The 16,003-nt window shown below is 40.9% G+C and overlaps 1 protein-coding gene across 4 annotated transcripts in view; it reads right to left on the reverse strand.

Annotated features, from left to right (window-relative positions):
• sox6 (SRY-box transcription factor 6) overlaps nucleotides 1–16,003 on the reverse strand; it is a 158,724-nt gene that overhangs the window by 91,028 nt on the left and 51,693 nt on the right. For all 4 annotated transcript variants that reach the window (XM_086071359.1, XM_086071361.1, XM_086071360.1 and 1 more), the window contains one exon: nucleotides 13,568–13,778. In XM_086071359.1, the coding sequence (XP_085927485.1) occupies nucleotides 13,568–13,778 (211 nt within the window). The remainder of the gene's footprint in view (nucleotides 1–13,567; nucleotides 13,779–16,003) is intronic.

Raw genomic sequence — 16,003 nt, forward strand, 5'->3', positions numbered from 1 at the left:
GGGTTTGGAAATCTCGGTGGCGCGAGTGTAAACGACCCGCCAGAATGCTACACAGGCCACCGTCAAGGCCGAATGATCCCAATTTGGATCTGCACCATCTTCATAGCCACCAATTTGCATGACTTGAGTCGAGGCTAATTAGTAAAAGTAAAAACACATTTACCTCAGCAGAGGTAAATATGTCTGCCATTGAAGAAGCAGTTTTTAGCTCGCTTAAGCCGTTTCTCGACGGTACAATACTCAGTGTAAGCCGCCCCCCTTCTCCCGTGCCTTCAAGTGAGCAAGGTGTTAATCCCGTAGCGGTGACCTGGCCATTTGGAGAGGCCGTATACACAGACGCAGCAGCCCGACCCCTCTAAATACACGTGTCTATCAAGCACATATGAATTAAGCATCCCCAGGAGGCTTCACCTCCTGCGCCGAGCATCATGTGACTTCTCCCGATCCATTTTACTGCGGCACTCGCTGGCAATCAGGCTTGAATTATTAAAGTGAGCAGTGAGCAATGATCAATTCATTGCGGCCCGTGCTCGCAGCCCGCCCGCTCGTACCTCAGCAGAAATGACATTGAGAACACTTGAGTGTGCTTCCAGACAATGCGCATAAATGTGACTTATGTCGGACCCAATATGTCAATAATCATAACGGTACAGGCTGAGGCCATGGCCAGAAATACAGTTTGACGGCAAAAGATGTATGAGCTGCGTTCTGAGCAGTGCTGAGCGTTGGCACATTGTCTCGTTTTTCTTCCTTCAAAGTACCTGTAAAGTGAATATTAAAATCTCAGGGGTGTCCCAATTGGTTGTGACAACAAGGCGCTCTAAAGCCGCTGTCATGTCAGGCTTTAAAAAAAATATGTTTTTAACTCGCTCACCTGCGGTGTGACTGTACTCACAGCTGACAACAAGGCACTCTAAATTGGCCACACCAACCTAAAGCCTGGAAATCAAGTTGGATTGTATTAAAACAATTATGATAACATTAACCCCAATCCCCCCCCCCTTGCTTTTCCGCCTTTTTCAGCGTGACGTGCACGTGTGACTCAAGACTGACAACGAGGCACTCTAAAGCAGCTATTTAACTGCATGTCACAATTTCCCTAGATAACCGCTGATGAGAACAACGGCACTGAAGTTCTATCATGTATTAATAACAAATATCTGAATTCACTTTACAGGCTTTTAAAGTATTTTTTTGTCAGAGCATATACTTTATAAGTAGGCAAGACGTGAACACTGATTCAAAGGTACATTAGCATGAAGCCTTCTGGACATATGCAAACAAATCCATAAAAAAGATTGAAGGGAAGTTTTCAACTCAAGGAACACGGAATTTGCAAGAGGACACGAAAAGAAAAAGATGCAATCAAAACTTTGCGAGGAGGCTACAAGGAGCCAAGATAAACCAGTACTCAGAGCCCCCAAAACTGCAATCTCCCCTTAAGCCGGAGAGTGGCAGCTGGCAGAACAGCTGGTGAATAGGATTAATGTCAGAAGAATGAAATAAAACTCAACATATGTCCGAGCCTGAGGTGTTGGGACTGTGCGTGATTGTGCCCCCGATGGATGCCATGTGTGCAGCTGGAAGGAGCTGCTGCTGTGCTGCTCCGCTCTCCACCCCACAAGGTCACTTTTAAGAACTAGGCCCATTAAATGCTGCGAGAGCCAAATCAACTTTTCTTCCACTCGCCTCTCTATTCCGATGCGGTGAGCATCAGCAGTCAACACCACGGCCCGGCCGATTAATCGGCTGATTAGCTCTTTAGGATATATTTTTTTCACGCATTAACACATTACAGAATAACACAAATATAATGATATTCATAATTTACCCTCGTCCCCCCCAAAAATCAGCCAAAATAATCAGCCGATTTTTGCAGATTTTTCTCTCTGTTGTTTACAAAATACTAAATTGCATAGTATTGCAGAACTGTTAAATTTGCCTATAATTCATAACTTTATTGTTGTAAGTGTTAAGAGACCAAAACAGAAGTTATTTTGTTACAGGGCTGTGCAATTAATCAAAATCCAATTACAATTTCAATCATTACACTCCAAAATAAAATAAAAATGGCATAATCTTAAAAAAAATTTTTTTTATTAATACTCATTTTGAGTTGTATACATTTATATATTTGCACCTTTTTATTTTAAAATTTAATTTCATAAAGCTCCAAAAGGAACTCACATATATATATATAGTGTTTCAAATAATTTTATTTGCCGTAATATTTTTAAATGTTTAAACATTTTCCTGTTTTGTACCAAAAAATAATCGTTTGAATAATCGTGATTTCAATTATTACCACAATAATCAATCAATGAGATTGTTATTTGTATTATTTTTTCCATAATCGAGGAGCCCTGTTTGGTTAATTGTATCTTTTAAAGTAATCAGCTAATTAATTGGTTAGCAGACTTTAATTTTGCCAAATCTGTTTCGACCTTAAAAATCTTCACTTTGGTCGGGCCCTAATCAGTACAATCATGGAAGAAAAGAAAGTTTTTTTTTTTTATAAATGTCTAATTATAAAAAGTCAAGTCAATTGACTTGAAGTGTATCAATAATGACAATCAAATAAAGCATAATGTTAAAACCAAATCTCTACAGAGCTAATTTGATTTTTTCATAATATGATAAAGTGTGATCGTGTGCTTGGTTACTCAATAGTGGTCGACATTACTTACAGTGCTGATCATCATCACTTTCCAAGATGAACACAACATGGACTTGATTTAAATGTATAATTTCCATTTGATGTCAGTAAACATTTGGGTCCACACACTGTAATAAATTAATATAATTGAGTACAAAAATGTAATTACCGGGTGCCATGCAATGGAGAGATTTTTTTATTTTATTTTTATTTTTTTGGGTGCCCTGCAATTTAACTGTCAAATATACACTCGCCAACTAATCAATGCTGGAAAAACATTCCCATTTATTCATCTATGTTAATAGCTGTGTGAGGAAAAGCGTCAAGCGCTGTGATCATGGCCGTTCAGTGCGATTTAGTAAATTAACGGCTGCCTGACTCTACAAGGACAAAAAAGAGACTAATAGGATCCACATGAATGCATTACAATTTGCAGCCATGCCAAGTATCTTGTATGGACACCAAAACTTTATTTCCTCATAAACGCTGGACGACGTGTGCAAGATTGAACCGTAACATCAGGTATTAAAAGAAACTAGCCAATTACATTACAACATGGAGACGACCACTTGTAATACTAGAAAAGCCTGTGTGGGTGGGAACATTCTCGTATTTAACAGTACATTCAAATTCTCTTTAGAAAACGAACTCAAGTCAAGGCGAAAGCGTATTGAATTTCTACCACAGTTCATTTTCTTTTAAAAAGTAGTTAAAAGGTAATTATTCAATCTAAATCTTAGTTTGTTTACAGAGATGCCAGAATTCAGGATACACGCATTCTGTTTACTTTAGCGTAAGACCAAAGGTCAATATTTTTTATAATTAATGTTCAATAAGAGGAGTATGTACCAAAATCTCTGTGTGCATGATCATACCACAAGCAACATTTGAAACACAAAGTGTGAACATGAAAGCCTTCTGCAAAGAAATATAAAAAGTAGAATTTTTTTTCCACACCAGATTTTCATTCATTTAGGGGTGAGATACTACAGTATCAAGTAACAAATGCAAACTGTATTTCCCTCTTTAATTGGCCGGTTGCCTTTCTGCAGGAGATTGAGCCATGACGACAATCGAAGACAGGCAGACCACTTTGTTTCTCGGGGTGGACTGAGCTCACTCGGGAAAACTGGATACATAAATATTGGCAATAAAAGCATCTCAATCATGATTTTTTTTTTTTTAAAGCAAAAGGGCCGTTCCACCGTAGCGGTGTCATGGAATTAAAATGCAATACGATTGATTGGTTTACATGTTTATTAAATTCCATTTAAAATATAAATTTAAATTACATTTTCACTTCAACACTGGTAAAATAGCATTGCTAAAATTTGACTTTACCATGAAATTTGACGTTTGATACCGCTTTTTTTCAGATACCAGTACGAGTAGTCACCAATATCGATTCCAAGTACCGATACCACTAGTACTTTTGAAAGTAAAAATTCCCACACAAAAAAGAATGACAGATCATTTTGAAGAAAGACCTATATATCATAATAGAGCATTTTCCTTAATTAAAATTGCATTAAATTAATGGCAATTTTCTTTTCTTCTAATTTTCTGTCTTCTTCCTCACAGTAAAACGTCCACGAGAAAGGCCAATGCTGGTATTGATTGTCATCGCGAGCGCCCTTGAAATTTGATCAGGTATCAGTCCGATGCCAACACCTGGTATCGGTACTCGCTCATCCCTAATTCAAATCCTTTAGAAATGTTCTACTTTTCACATATTCACGCCACTCCTTATCCTATTATGTTTACATTTTTTTTGGCGGGAAGCTATGTGTGTTCCCAGGTTTTTACACAATCATTTCGAAAAGAAAAAAAAAATCACATGGTCCTTAAAAAGCTGAGTGGATTATATTTCAACTGGGAGTTGTTAAAATCTCAGCTCAGTCCAGTTTCCAAAATTATTATTTTTTTAACATACAATTAGTTGAATCTCTGTTATGTGCTATGTCAACTTGCTACTAGCTTAAAAGCTAAGTGGCTATTTTCTAATGTAGCTAAATGCTAATTGAATGCTAAAAAGTCACTCCTGTTACTTTCAGTTACTCAAAATAGGTTTCAGTGCAACAATAATCACATTGAAAACATGTGGTCAATACACATTTTAAAGGCATATTTGACTTATTTAGCCATTTTAAGCAGTTGAATACGTTTTCTAAAATGAATTTGATAACCTTATTTTACATGTACAATTAATACCTTTAAAAACACATTTTGCAACTTGCTGTCGACTGAAAATCGCATCCCGTGTGATCAGGGCTCAGGTAACGACCAATAACGTCTCAGCTGGCAAACGTCACATGACCTGACCCAGAAAACAGCGGAGCCATGATTGACTTTTAATTGAGCTTTGAGCAGTCATTTTCATTCGACAGCATGTGTTTTTAAAGATATTAATTGTACATGAAAAATGTGGACGTTATCAAATTAGTTACATACGAAATATGAACTTTTTATTGCTGAAAATAGTGTAAATGTGTAAAGTATCCCTTTAAGTTGCTCGGCATATGTATTTTCAGCATTGCCACAAGCAAACGGCACCAAAAATTTTTTATTTCAGACAAAATTTGCCATTCAGGGTGAGTACAGTTTTGTTTTCCAATGTTATGATAAGTTGGGAATATTAAGAAAAGTGCTATGTCAGCTATATCACAAGTTACTGCTCACCATTGGAAGTTGATGATATGCATTTGATTAAAGCCTCGTAGGCAGTGGACTGGAGCAGACAAATATGATTGCGACCAATACAAAAAAAGACGACATTTGTCAGATAATTACAGTCATTGCCACTCAGGCTATACAGTGCAATAAAACACGTTTCTATTCATTTGGTCTGACGCGCTCGTCTCATCTCCTGTCATTTGTAATGTTACTGAACAAGGAGAAGGAAAAGAAAAAGCGCAGAGTGGGAAGAAACACTTGTTTCAACCCGACGGATTAAAGAGTCTCTTTGTTTGACGCGCGTGATTGCGGCAAGGAGGAAAACAATGCAAATATGTTAATAGGCCGCATGTACACTGGTTGTCATGTCTGCTGGTGTCAAGGCGGATCTGCGCGCCGCATGGCTGACGTACCTGCGACTTACAGAACAAGCCGGCGATGTGCTCTGAAATCATTAGCGAGTCGCGCGGGCCGTGTGTGCCCAGGGTGTGGGTTACATGTCAACTATTTTGATCCCTGGTCAGATGACACCGGCTCCTTTGTATGTGAACAATGTTGGAGAGCTGAATGCCACAGCTAGGGCGGCGATACTGAGCTGGCACGACGGACCGCATGCATACGTATACACTGTTCTCACAAAATGTCACCTCCTCCTCTTCTTTCAAACAATTTGGAGTTTGATTGTTTCTCATCCCTGTCGTGCCCCGTTTCACTGGCTAAAGCCAGCTATTATTTATTCAATGGAGAGGGAGGTTTCACAGCCTACTGACAAATATAGCCGCATTAATGGCCTCTGCCTTCTTATGTGTCAGCATTTCACCATCATTGCACCTCTCCAAATGCTGCCATGTCAAATAAAACAGTCAAAGTGATACTGCTGCTATTTTTCTTCGCGGAACAAAACACAAGGTCCCCACTGGGCGAGTAGTGATATAATTAACTAGACTTGATAAGCAATTGACGAGGTCTACCTAGGACTCGGGCGTGAATGCGAGTGTGTGTGTGTGTGTTGTGTGTGAGGACAAACAAGCCTCTGTGTAATTCTGGCTGTGATTTGTCTGGAAGAAACACCCGTTTCCTCCTATCAAGGGGTTCCTGTGCAGCCAGAATGGCCAGGATCACAATGGGAGTTTTGTGCCGCGCGGGTGCAAGGGGGATGCACTGAACAGCTGAAACCCGGGAAGATGGCCCCTGGAATGCTCCCCAGCAGTTGCTACTGTTGACTAATCGGAATATGAGAACTGGGGAAGGTGATCTTGAATGCAAAGAATGGCACAGTGAAGAAGCAGCTGCTTGTTTTGTCATGTGAATGACGAAGACAGCGGCAGAAAGGGGCAACAAAATCTATATCTTCGCTTGTGTAAAGCGAAACCTGCGGGGACGGCGTCGGTGTGTGTTGTGTGAGGGATCTGCTTTGGAACGGATCGTCAATACATAATTCAGGAGGGGACCGGGCACTCTGTTTAGCCCATACACCCTCCGTTTAGCCCTGGGCTCTGATCTCTGCCTGGCACAGGAGCAACTTTGTCACCAGAGAGCGAGGCTGGGAGGCAGATGAAAAAAATGGACAAAGGTTAGATTAAGTGAGGTTGACATATAATACGAGTGACACAAATTTGAAGCTTTTCCAGACACGAGCCTTCACAAGTTGGTTAGTGTCGCTCCGAGTTGAAGTTTACTGTTAAACTATACATAAAACAAAGACAATTATGTGTTGTGTATTAAAAGGAAAAAAAAATGTTGCCCTGCTAACTTAATGCTAGCATCTAATGTAAAATTAGGGTGACCAGATTTTCAAAATTAAAAACTGGGACACTACAATTTTTTTTGAAAATCAAATACTGCATGCAATAAATTCCCACCAGGAACTATTTAGACCAGGGATGTCAAACATACGGCACGTGGGCCAGAACAGGTCTAACACAAACCTCAGTTTTTCAGGAAAATGGAAATTGGATTTGATGCAAATATTGTGTGCTCATTTTTGCTTAGAAATTTCCCATTACTCTGCAATAAACTAAAAATAAATAGGAATATTATGTGTAATTATTTGCACCCCCCCAAAAAAAAGGAAAATTATTTTTCACCTGTCATATATTTATAGCTTATGAGGCCACGGACAGATGGACGGGTCTGGCCCACTTAAAATTTGAGTGAAAGTGGCCCTTGAATTAAATGGAGTTTGACACCCCTGATTTAGACCAAATTTAATTGATGGTCATTCTGGTGACTGTTTGTGTTATTATGTTAGCTAAATGCTAAGTGCTATATTGATTGACAGTTCAGCAACACTAAACAATGCAATGCACTCATCATTATTCAACTTTTTTTGTTCGATCTCAGTGTTGAGGCAATGTAGTTCCCCCGAAAAAAATGTTATCATCTGCAACTCTGATTTTGGTGTATCAAATCAATTATAAAATGTTTCCACATACTCCCTGCAATGTTCTCGCATATTAGTCATTGCTGTTTGGTGCACTGAATAAGTATTTCTATGGATATTTGAGAAGTCTGTGTGAGTTATCATTGAACACACCTCGAGTCAATTGCCGAACACGAGTGAGTACAATACGTGCTTTTGTTTGCTTCTTAACGCAACTATTGACCGTTGAATGCAAGCACTTTTTTGAGGCGGGAAGGAAAACTTTGTTTGTGAAACTGAAAGTCAAAAAACACAAAAGTGCTCAGCTCGCGTTGGGTCTGACTACATTTCCCATGATCCTTAGACATGGAAGCAGGAAGTATAGTTCTAGTTCCGGAATGACGCAAACGTGAAAGTAAATACATAGGAAGGAATGTAATAGCTAAATTCCTTTTTAATTGGTTTATCGATTTAATTATATCGATGACAACTGTGCACTCTGAGCACAAGGCTGTGTAAATGATATGCTAATGTTGACAGTTAGCATTGGTATTGCGCTATTTTAACTCAAGCAGCGGAGCAATGTAGACAGATAATATAACAATACCAAAAAAAAAAGACAGCACACTAGAAGGAGCAACACAATGAAACGAAGTGCAGCATAAACGGTTTTATTCTTTACGTTCTGTTTTAATTACTGTATGGTTTTGAAGTGGCGGCCATGGGTGTAGAGACGGTCGATCAGTAACCAGAAGATTGGCGGTTCGATCCCTGCTCGCCCCAATTCATGTGTCTTTGTGTCCTTGGGCAAGGCACTTCACAAACATTGCCTCCAGTGCTACTCACACTGGTGCATGGAAGGTGCGAAAGTTTGGTGGTGGTCGGAGGGGCCGTAGGCGCACACTGGCAGCCACACTTCCATCAGCCTGCCTCAGGGCAGCTGTGGCTTACTTAGTGTGAATGCGTGAGTGCATAATTAATGTATCCATTCTATTGTAAAGTGTATTTGAGTGTCTAGAAAAGCGCTATATAAATCCGATGCATAATTTGACTTTACATTTTTCTCAAGTATAATATTATGAAGTGTTACTTTTCCTTCATAAAAAACACAAACAAAAAAACGCAGTTTCAAGGGACTACTGTCAAGGGGCAAAACTTTGGAAGAAGGCTGCTGCGATCAGATGAGATAAAGGACAGAGTAAGGGGCTGGCTACTGGGCTTTTTTTTTTTCCAAGTTCAAATGTCAGACTGGCAGACTGCCCGCGCCGTACAGCCGAAAAATCTATTTAACGTCTGCTTCACAGGGTGACAAGAGGGTTGATTGGCAGAGAGCAGAGTGCGGCTTTTGATCATATGTCCTAACAAGCGATTCCAGCTCATGTCTCTTCAGCCTGAACAGATCTGCATTACCTATTCAAACAAAAGTGACAGACCAGAGCGCTGCTCCGCTGGGCTGGCGCACCGTGCCACGGGCCAAGAGAGAACACACACACATATGCACAAAAAAATAAAATAATTCATTAGGCCGCTCTGCTGTAGCAGACATAAACCTGTAGCAAGTATTTAATCAAACAGATTACTTGCATCAATATCCATGGCTGAAAGATCTGGATGAAAAAATGAGCAGCGTATTATTAAAGGGGATGGGAAAATGCTTGACTGGTATTTGGCCAGCGTGCGCTTGAGTCCTGCCAGGAAGGTCCCGACCTAAGCAGTAGGATGCTGCACCCAGAGGAAACACAAACAGCTACGTGGCTGAAGAAGGCCTCAAAATCTGCAACCAAGGCAACTGGATTCTCGAACCCTCATTGCATATGCATGGAGTCAGAGGCTCATGCTCAGATCATTATAACAAAGATTCCTATTAATTAGGTGGGATAAAGCAGAAGCAGATGACACGGCAGCTGGGATGAGATGAGAGGGGAGAAGGGAGGGAAGGAGGAGAGGAGGGGAGAAAGTGCATCAGTCTGTCTGGGGCAAGGGAATGAGCATTTGATCATATCGAATATACACTGCATTTTGCGGAATATCAGATTTAGTTTTGTAATATTAAGCCTTTATTTTTATTGATTTTTTTTATTGAATTCATTAGCATTCCAAACTAATTAAATTACCCTAAAATAAACCTGCTGGTGTTATGTTGCACCTGCAGTCAATTTCCTGGGAGGCTGCGTGTGGACTCAGCAGGGGTCGCGACACTGATGGAGAAAGTGTTGCAACAGAGTCGAGAGTTGATCAGCGCTAATCAGCGCCCAAACTATTCTCTTCCCAAAGCTTTCCCACAGCCCCGAATCTCATTACATGCCTGTCGTAATAGAGCATAATGACCGCACAATGATGATCACTCAGCCTAGTGCACAGTCATTATACAGTGATAATACACAATCGCACCAAGGGGATTACAGTTACAAATAGCAGAGTGTGGCATAAAGGCAGAGATGGGTCCAATGTGGACACGTTCACAACACATATTACTGAATGTAATGGAGGTAACAAATCATATTTGGGCAGTAGCGGCATTACTAGTTGACAGTACTCAGTAGCGTGGGTGCGACACTTTTCAACATCAGTTGCGGAGCTATTTTCATGAATGAAGCATCCGCGAAAGCTACATTTCCCCTGGCAACTGACATCACTGCCTTCAACAATGTATATAAAAAAAAAAGTGTGCAAATTAATTGTCTGATATTAACATGGAGTGACAGACAATGGCAAAGGAGGGGGCAGAGGTGTGTCAATCCCTAGAGCTACACATTGAGAAATGTGTGCTACTGTATCAAGCCTTCATAAGTCTGTTATACATTTGTGTGTTTTTTGTGCAACCCCAATATGAAGCTCTTGTCCAAGACGTCAAAGAACAATTTAAGGACATACCATTCAGGTATTTCGCAAAGATAATACAACAACCACCAGCTAAGATGGTCATCATGACTAATTAGCAAACAGCTAACATAGCACTAGTTAGCAACATGTTCTTAGCAGTGCGATACAATATAACAGTACATGTGTATGTGTGAATGTGTGTCAGTTTGCGTGTGGGTGAAGAGAATTTAATAGAAGAAATAAATGAGAAGACAGATGAAGCTTAAAAAAAAAAAGTATTCTTTTTGGGTTATATTGCTAAGAAATATTGGCATAGGTCAAAGGGTAAAGTATAGGTTGTTTTACCCACAATTTTTTATTATTTTTTTGCTGTGGTCTATTTAAAAAAATAATAATCAATTGGATATTTGATAACTAAAAATGCCCTAATTTAAGAGAGGAAAAGGATAACACAGTGATGTCACTACATTAGTGTAGGACATTGACATTGCAGTAGTCTTAAGCAAGGTTGTTCAAAAGATTTTAAAAGTAAGAGTTCACTTATATTGTAGTAGTACAATTAAAACATTTGTTTTGGTGTCCAAATAGCTTGCCTTACACTGGTCACAAATGTTCTATGGTTTAAGGTATTATTTTCTCAGAAGTTTGCAATCACAATCTACTGTTTGGTTGGCTGCTAATAAATAAATGAATAAAAAAGTAACTAAATAAATATTTAAAAATAAATTGGTCGGTGATTGCAAATAAGTTGGCTAAAACGACGTCCTTGTGAGCAAACCATTATTTAGGCCACAAGGATTCAAAACTAATACACATGACTCCTCTCTGAATGTTACTCAAGAATAGGATGACTAAAGAGAAACTCATCAAGTTTAGTGCTGGTATGCGTAGAACTACAAATGATTCAACAAGTACAACTGAGTGTGAGAGAAAATCCCTAAGAGCCAAGACAGGAAGCTAAAAGCGTCATTTCCCGTCCTTTTCTTTGATCCCACCAAGATTCCCCACACAAAGTATTTCTATGTTGACTTGCAGAGTATTGATTCAGACTTACATTAGTACATTATATAAAAGTGTTCTACTTGCATGTGAATCAAATCCCGGTCACCTTCACTTTTTATAATGGTAGCTATTTTTCTTCACCCCAACCGCCCCAACCCCTTATACTTGATCCTGACATTTTTAACTCTTGACGAGTGCTGTCTGGAGACTTGTCCATAAATAATGCATTTACAATAGCTAGTAAGTAAACATGGGGCACAATCGTTAGCCCTGCTGGCAACTGCGCCTAATAGGGCTTTTACAGCAAAGGTGACTATTCAGCTAAATGCGTTGTGCGCTGCTTGGAGGACATTTTCATTCATTAGCACAGTCACAAGCACTTAAAGCACTTTAAGGACCCACAATGGAAAAGAAGGGTGGAAGGATACCGGGGGTAAAAGGGTACAAATATAGAGATAGAGGAATGTCCGAGTAATATTATGCACACTACTGAGCACAGAGGCTGTTGTTTTTAATCCAGCTCAGTGATTAAAATTCATTGTGAGGCTAAGCGGTATCCAATAATTTTACAAAAATGACATTTTGACACTTAGAATGTTAACTTAACACTTAATCCAAACTGTGTGAGGCCAATGAACTGTTCTGACCAGGCAAGGAAGCCCCTAGAAGAATGGTAGCAGATGGTATAGTCTCCGAGGACCTCGGTGATCCCGATCACACAGACACCAAAGCGGCGGAATTGGACACAACAGTTGTCATGCTTAGATAAGCGGTATATTTAGCTCATCTGTTGCTTGCAGCACATTAGCGGCGTCATTAAGACAACAAATGGCTTCTCTAACCTTCTTGTGTTCTCCCCATCCTGCCCTTTTCAGTCTTCAGCTATAGCTCTTTCCATAAACAGTACCAATTTGATTTTGCTAGTTTTCAGTGAGGTTCCCTTTTCTTATACCTTGAGAGTCCTTCTCCCTCCTTTTTTTACAGTAATCACTGATCATCACCACTGGAGTTTCCTCAAGTGCTTTCCAAAACTCTCAGTTCCTGCAGCATGGGAACAGTATTCTGAACTTTGTGCCTCTCTTGTCATTTGCCATTTCTCCTTCTTAGAAACTAATTTCCTGTGACAGGGGACTTTATTTTGGAGGCAGCGATACACAGTGCATGAGGCAGACCAAGTCTGTATTATTAACAGGAGATTAAAACAGCTGTATGGCACTCCAGCACACCCTCTACTCCCTGCAATGACATACGGCCCTGGATTACAAGATGCACTTGACCATTTAAATTTACTGCACCAAACAGGCTTCACCAGCTGGGGTTCATTACCATAACGCCCGGCATTGCCACAGAGTGCTCAGACTGAAAATCAACTTGATGAGACGCGTATGGTATGAAACATCATCTGAAGTGCAAGCGTTGCAGAAGAGTGTTTTGTTTCTTTCTCCAAGGTTTAATCCAAAGGCTGATATACTGTAAATATATGAACATTCTTTTCTCCTGAAAAAATATGTCCAGCCCGGTGTAATAAAAAGACCACCAGACGAACATTTAAAAGACGCAGAGAAAATTATTTTTAGGGTAACAGAAGTCTAATTTATTCATCTGATGAAGTGCTTAAGCTAAGAGCTCCCTAGACACTAAATGAGACACATGCATCCCCAAGGGGTTCAACATTTGATTGGATGTAGTTACATTACTACAGCCCTAATTAAGAAGGGGGATGTGTTTCTGCGGCTTGTTCAAATATTTGTTTCTTTCACCACCGTTCGCTTTATAGACTGCAGGCTGTGGCAGGGAGACACGAACATGGGAAGATGTCTTAGATGATGCAGGAAACCTCGTGGTGGGATCTCATGGTTTTGCATTGGCAATAAAATGGATGTTTCATACACAGGTATGTTTGGAGAACATTTGACAAGTAAAAAGCAGTATTGCTTTGACACAGGGAGAGATAAGAGGAAAGTCAGAAATCACAGAAAGGCACATCGGAAGCTGTATCCCGGGGAGCGTTTTTCTTCAACCACCAGCACAAACGGAGAAGAGGGCCTTACCGTCTTGCTCTGTCTTTGTCATCTCCTCCAGCTTCTTCTGCTTGAGTGTGTCCACCACGTCTGCCAGGCTTCCTTTGCGGCGCTCCGGAGTTCCAAACGCTGATGCGCTCAGCAGGTCGCCTCGCTCCCGTGCCCCCTCCTCAGGCTTGTGCGGGGAAGCGGAATTGTTGCGGAAGGAGTACAGGGAACATACTTTATTGCTGTCAGATTCCTGTATGACAAACAAAGGGGCCACAATGACAAGAGATGAGTGCTTTCTGGGCTCTTCCTTTGAGAATTCTGACACAACTTCAGTTCTATGCATGGTGATCTGGACATGTGAAATAGCTGCTTTTGTGATTACATATAGCAGCGTTTGTGTCTTCAATAGAACTCGCTGCACTGTTATTTAGGATTTGATGTGGAAAATTTAGATGAAATGATTAGGTACGCTTGCATAGGGTACATTCATAATACGCTTTGACTTCGGCTGCCGAGACGAGACAGAGAAACCTCCCAACTGTAATTTGTCAAATTGCTCTTGAGTGTGCATTTGTGTTCAGGTGACTGCTGTGTAATTTGTTCATTTTCTAGTGCAGACCAATTCTCGGTTGAGTGCCTGGAGACGTCGTAAATCTGTGTCCTGTCTCAAGCTGTTGTTGTTTTTTCAGTCCCACCTGTGCATGGTTTAGTATTTAACTTGGGGTCTTGTCTCTAGCCGGCTGGCTGAGTGCTCCCTGTGCACGAGCGCACATGAAGGGAGACAGGAAGAATGGGATGCAGCTTGAATGGGAGAGAGGAAGAGAGAGGGAGCGATACGCTGCAGATGTGAGGTTACAGTCGGCACACGGGCCACGGCTGAGCGCTACATCTGACAGAAGGTGGTGTTAATTATGGTTTGTGGAGCAGAAGGTCGCTAAGCAGCAAGGAGCCTCTGCCTTTAACAGGGGAACAGTTAGGTGTGATTTAAACATTTGCCCTCTTAGTAAGGAGAGGACATGCTTTTAAATCCAACAGACAATGTGAGATTGAATCAACAGTCATATATGTGGGCTCTGGGCCTCATCCCTCTCATCCCTAGGAGTTGCAGCGGTGTGTCGGGTGGTCTGGTACCAAGCGCCAGGGTGACACGACTGACCGACCCGCTGTGCACCTCCCAACCTTGTGTTGGATGATTATGCAGCGTGGCAGAGACAGTGGAGAGTGCTTGAGGCTAGTGGAGGAGTGCTGGGTTAATCAGCTGGCATGGGTTCAGGGCACAGCCTACACAGACGCATGGCACAGCAGTGGAGTCAGGTAATCAGCATACTCTCATTCCTCTCGCCTTATGCCTTTCTATTTTCTCCTCTGTATCATGCCACGCCCTCGTTTGATAATTTTCTCTCGCATAACCTTGTTTTGGTTCACTCTTCTCACCCTTGGCTCTCAGCATTTCATTTTCAGTTGTTTTCATTAAACAGTCAACCCTTGAGAGCAACATTATCTATTTGAAATGAACAATTTCTTAATATTCAGACCTTTATAACCCCGTCATATTTTTTCTTATTACCTTAGTGTCTAAGAAATCCCATGAATTTACGCACCTTAATCCTTCAAGTATGCAAGGTTTTACCCCACTCCTCCCCCCCAAAAAAGTGCATTATTATTATTATTATTCCCACCCTGCCCCTTCCTCCCAAAAGCTTTGATTGTACTATCCCAACACAAGCACTTGATGTTGTATTTAAATGTAAAGTTTTTTTCTGGAGAAAAAAAGCCCCTGATAGCGATGAATTGACCTAAGGGAAATGTAATCATACTAGCCTAATAGCCTAATGTGGTTGCCAGTTAGAACCAACACAAGCTTAGCTGAGCTGAGCTTTCTGGGGGCACGGGTATCTTCCAATAGCTGCCGGCATCGAGCAAAAAAGGTTGGATAATGCTGAGTGAGTTGCCTTATTTACAGCTGTTGAACTCTCAACCAGTAACTTATCAAGATATATTTAGCATTAGCAAAAGTACAGGGAGTCCTCCAGTTACGGCCCAGTTCCGTTCCTACGCTGGCGATGTAACCCAAATTCGAGTTTAGTCGGATTTCACCGTTAAAGTCGATATTTACATCAAGATACTTTATACAGCAATTTTAAAAATATATATACATTTGCCCGACCCGGAAGAACCAGAACCAATATTTTGTGTTTCCGCACGCACATCCATTGCTGACGGACGGCAGAGAGCAGCTAATTCAAAGTTGTTCTTCATTATCTTACGCCCACATCACTCAGAGATTTTCATACTGAACCTTTTCATGAGCATGTGTGTATGTGTGTGCATATTGTATGTGTTGTGCTGCAATCCTGTGTTGTTGAGGGTCTCTGCGACCAACTGCGGAGCTACTTCAGAGGCCCTCTGGGTGTCTTTACTGTTGTGCCATCTGTCAAAGACAAACCACCTGCCTCTTGTGTGCATCTAGCTCAC

Source organism: Leptonotus elevatus, chromosome 3 (assembly GCF_054856555.1).
Source record: "Leptonotus elevatus isolate MCC_2025b chromosome 3, RoL_Lele_1.0, whole genome shotgun sequence".
NCBI classification, from domain to species: Eukaryota; Metazoa; Chordata; class Actinopteri; order Syngnathiformes; family Syngnathidae; genus Leptonotus; species Leptonotus elevatus.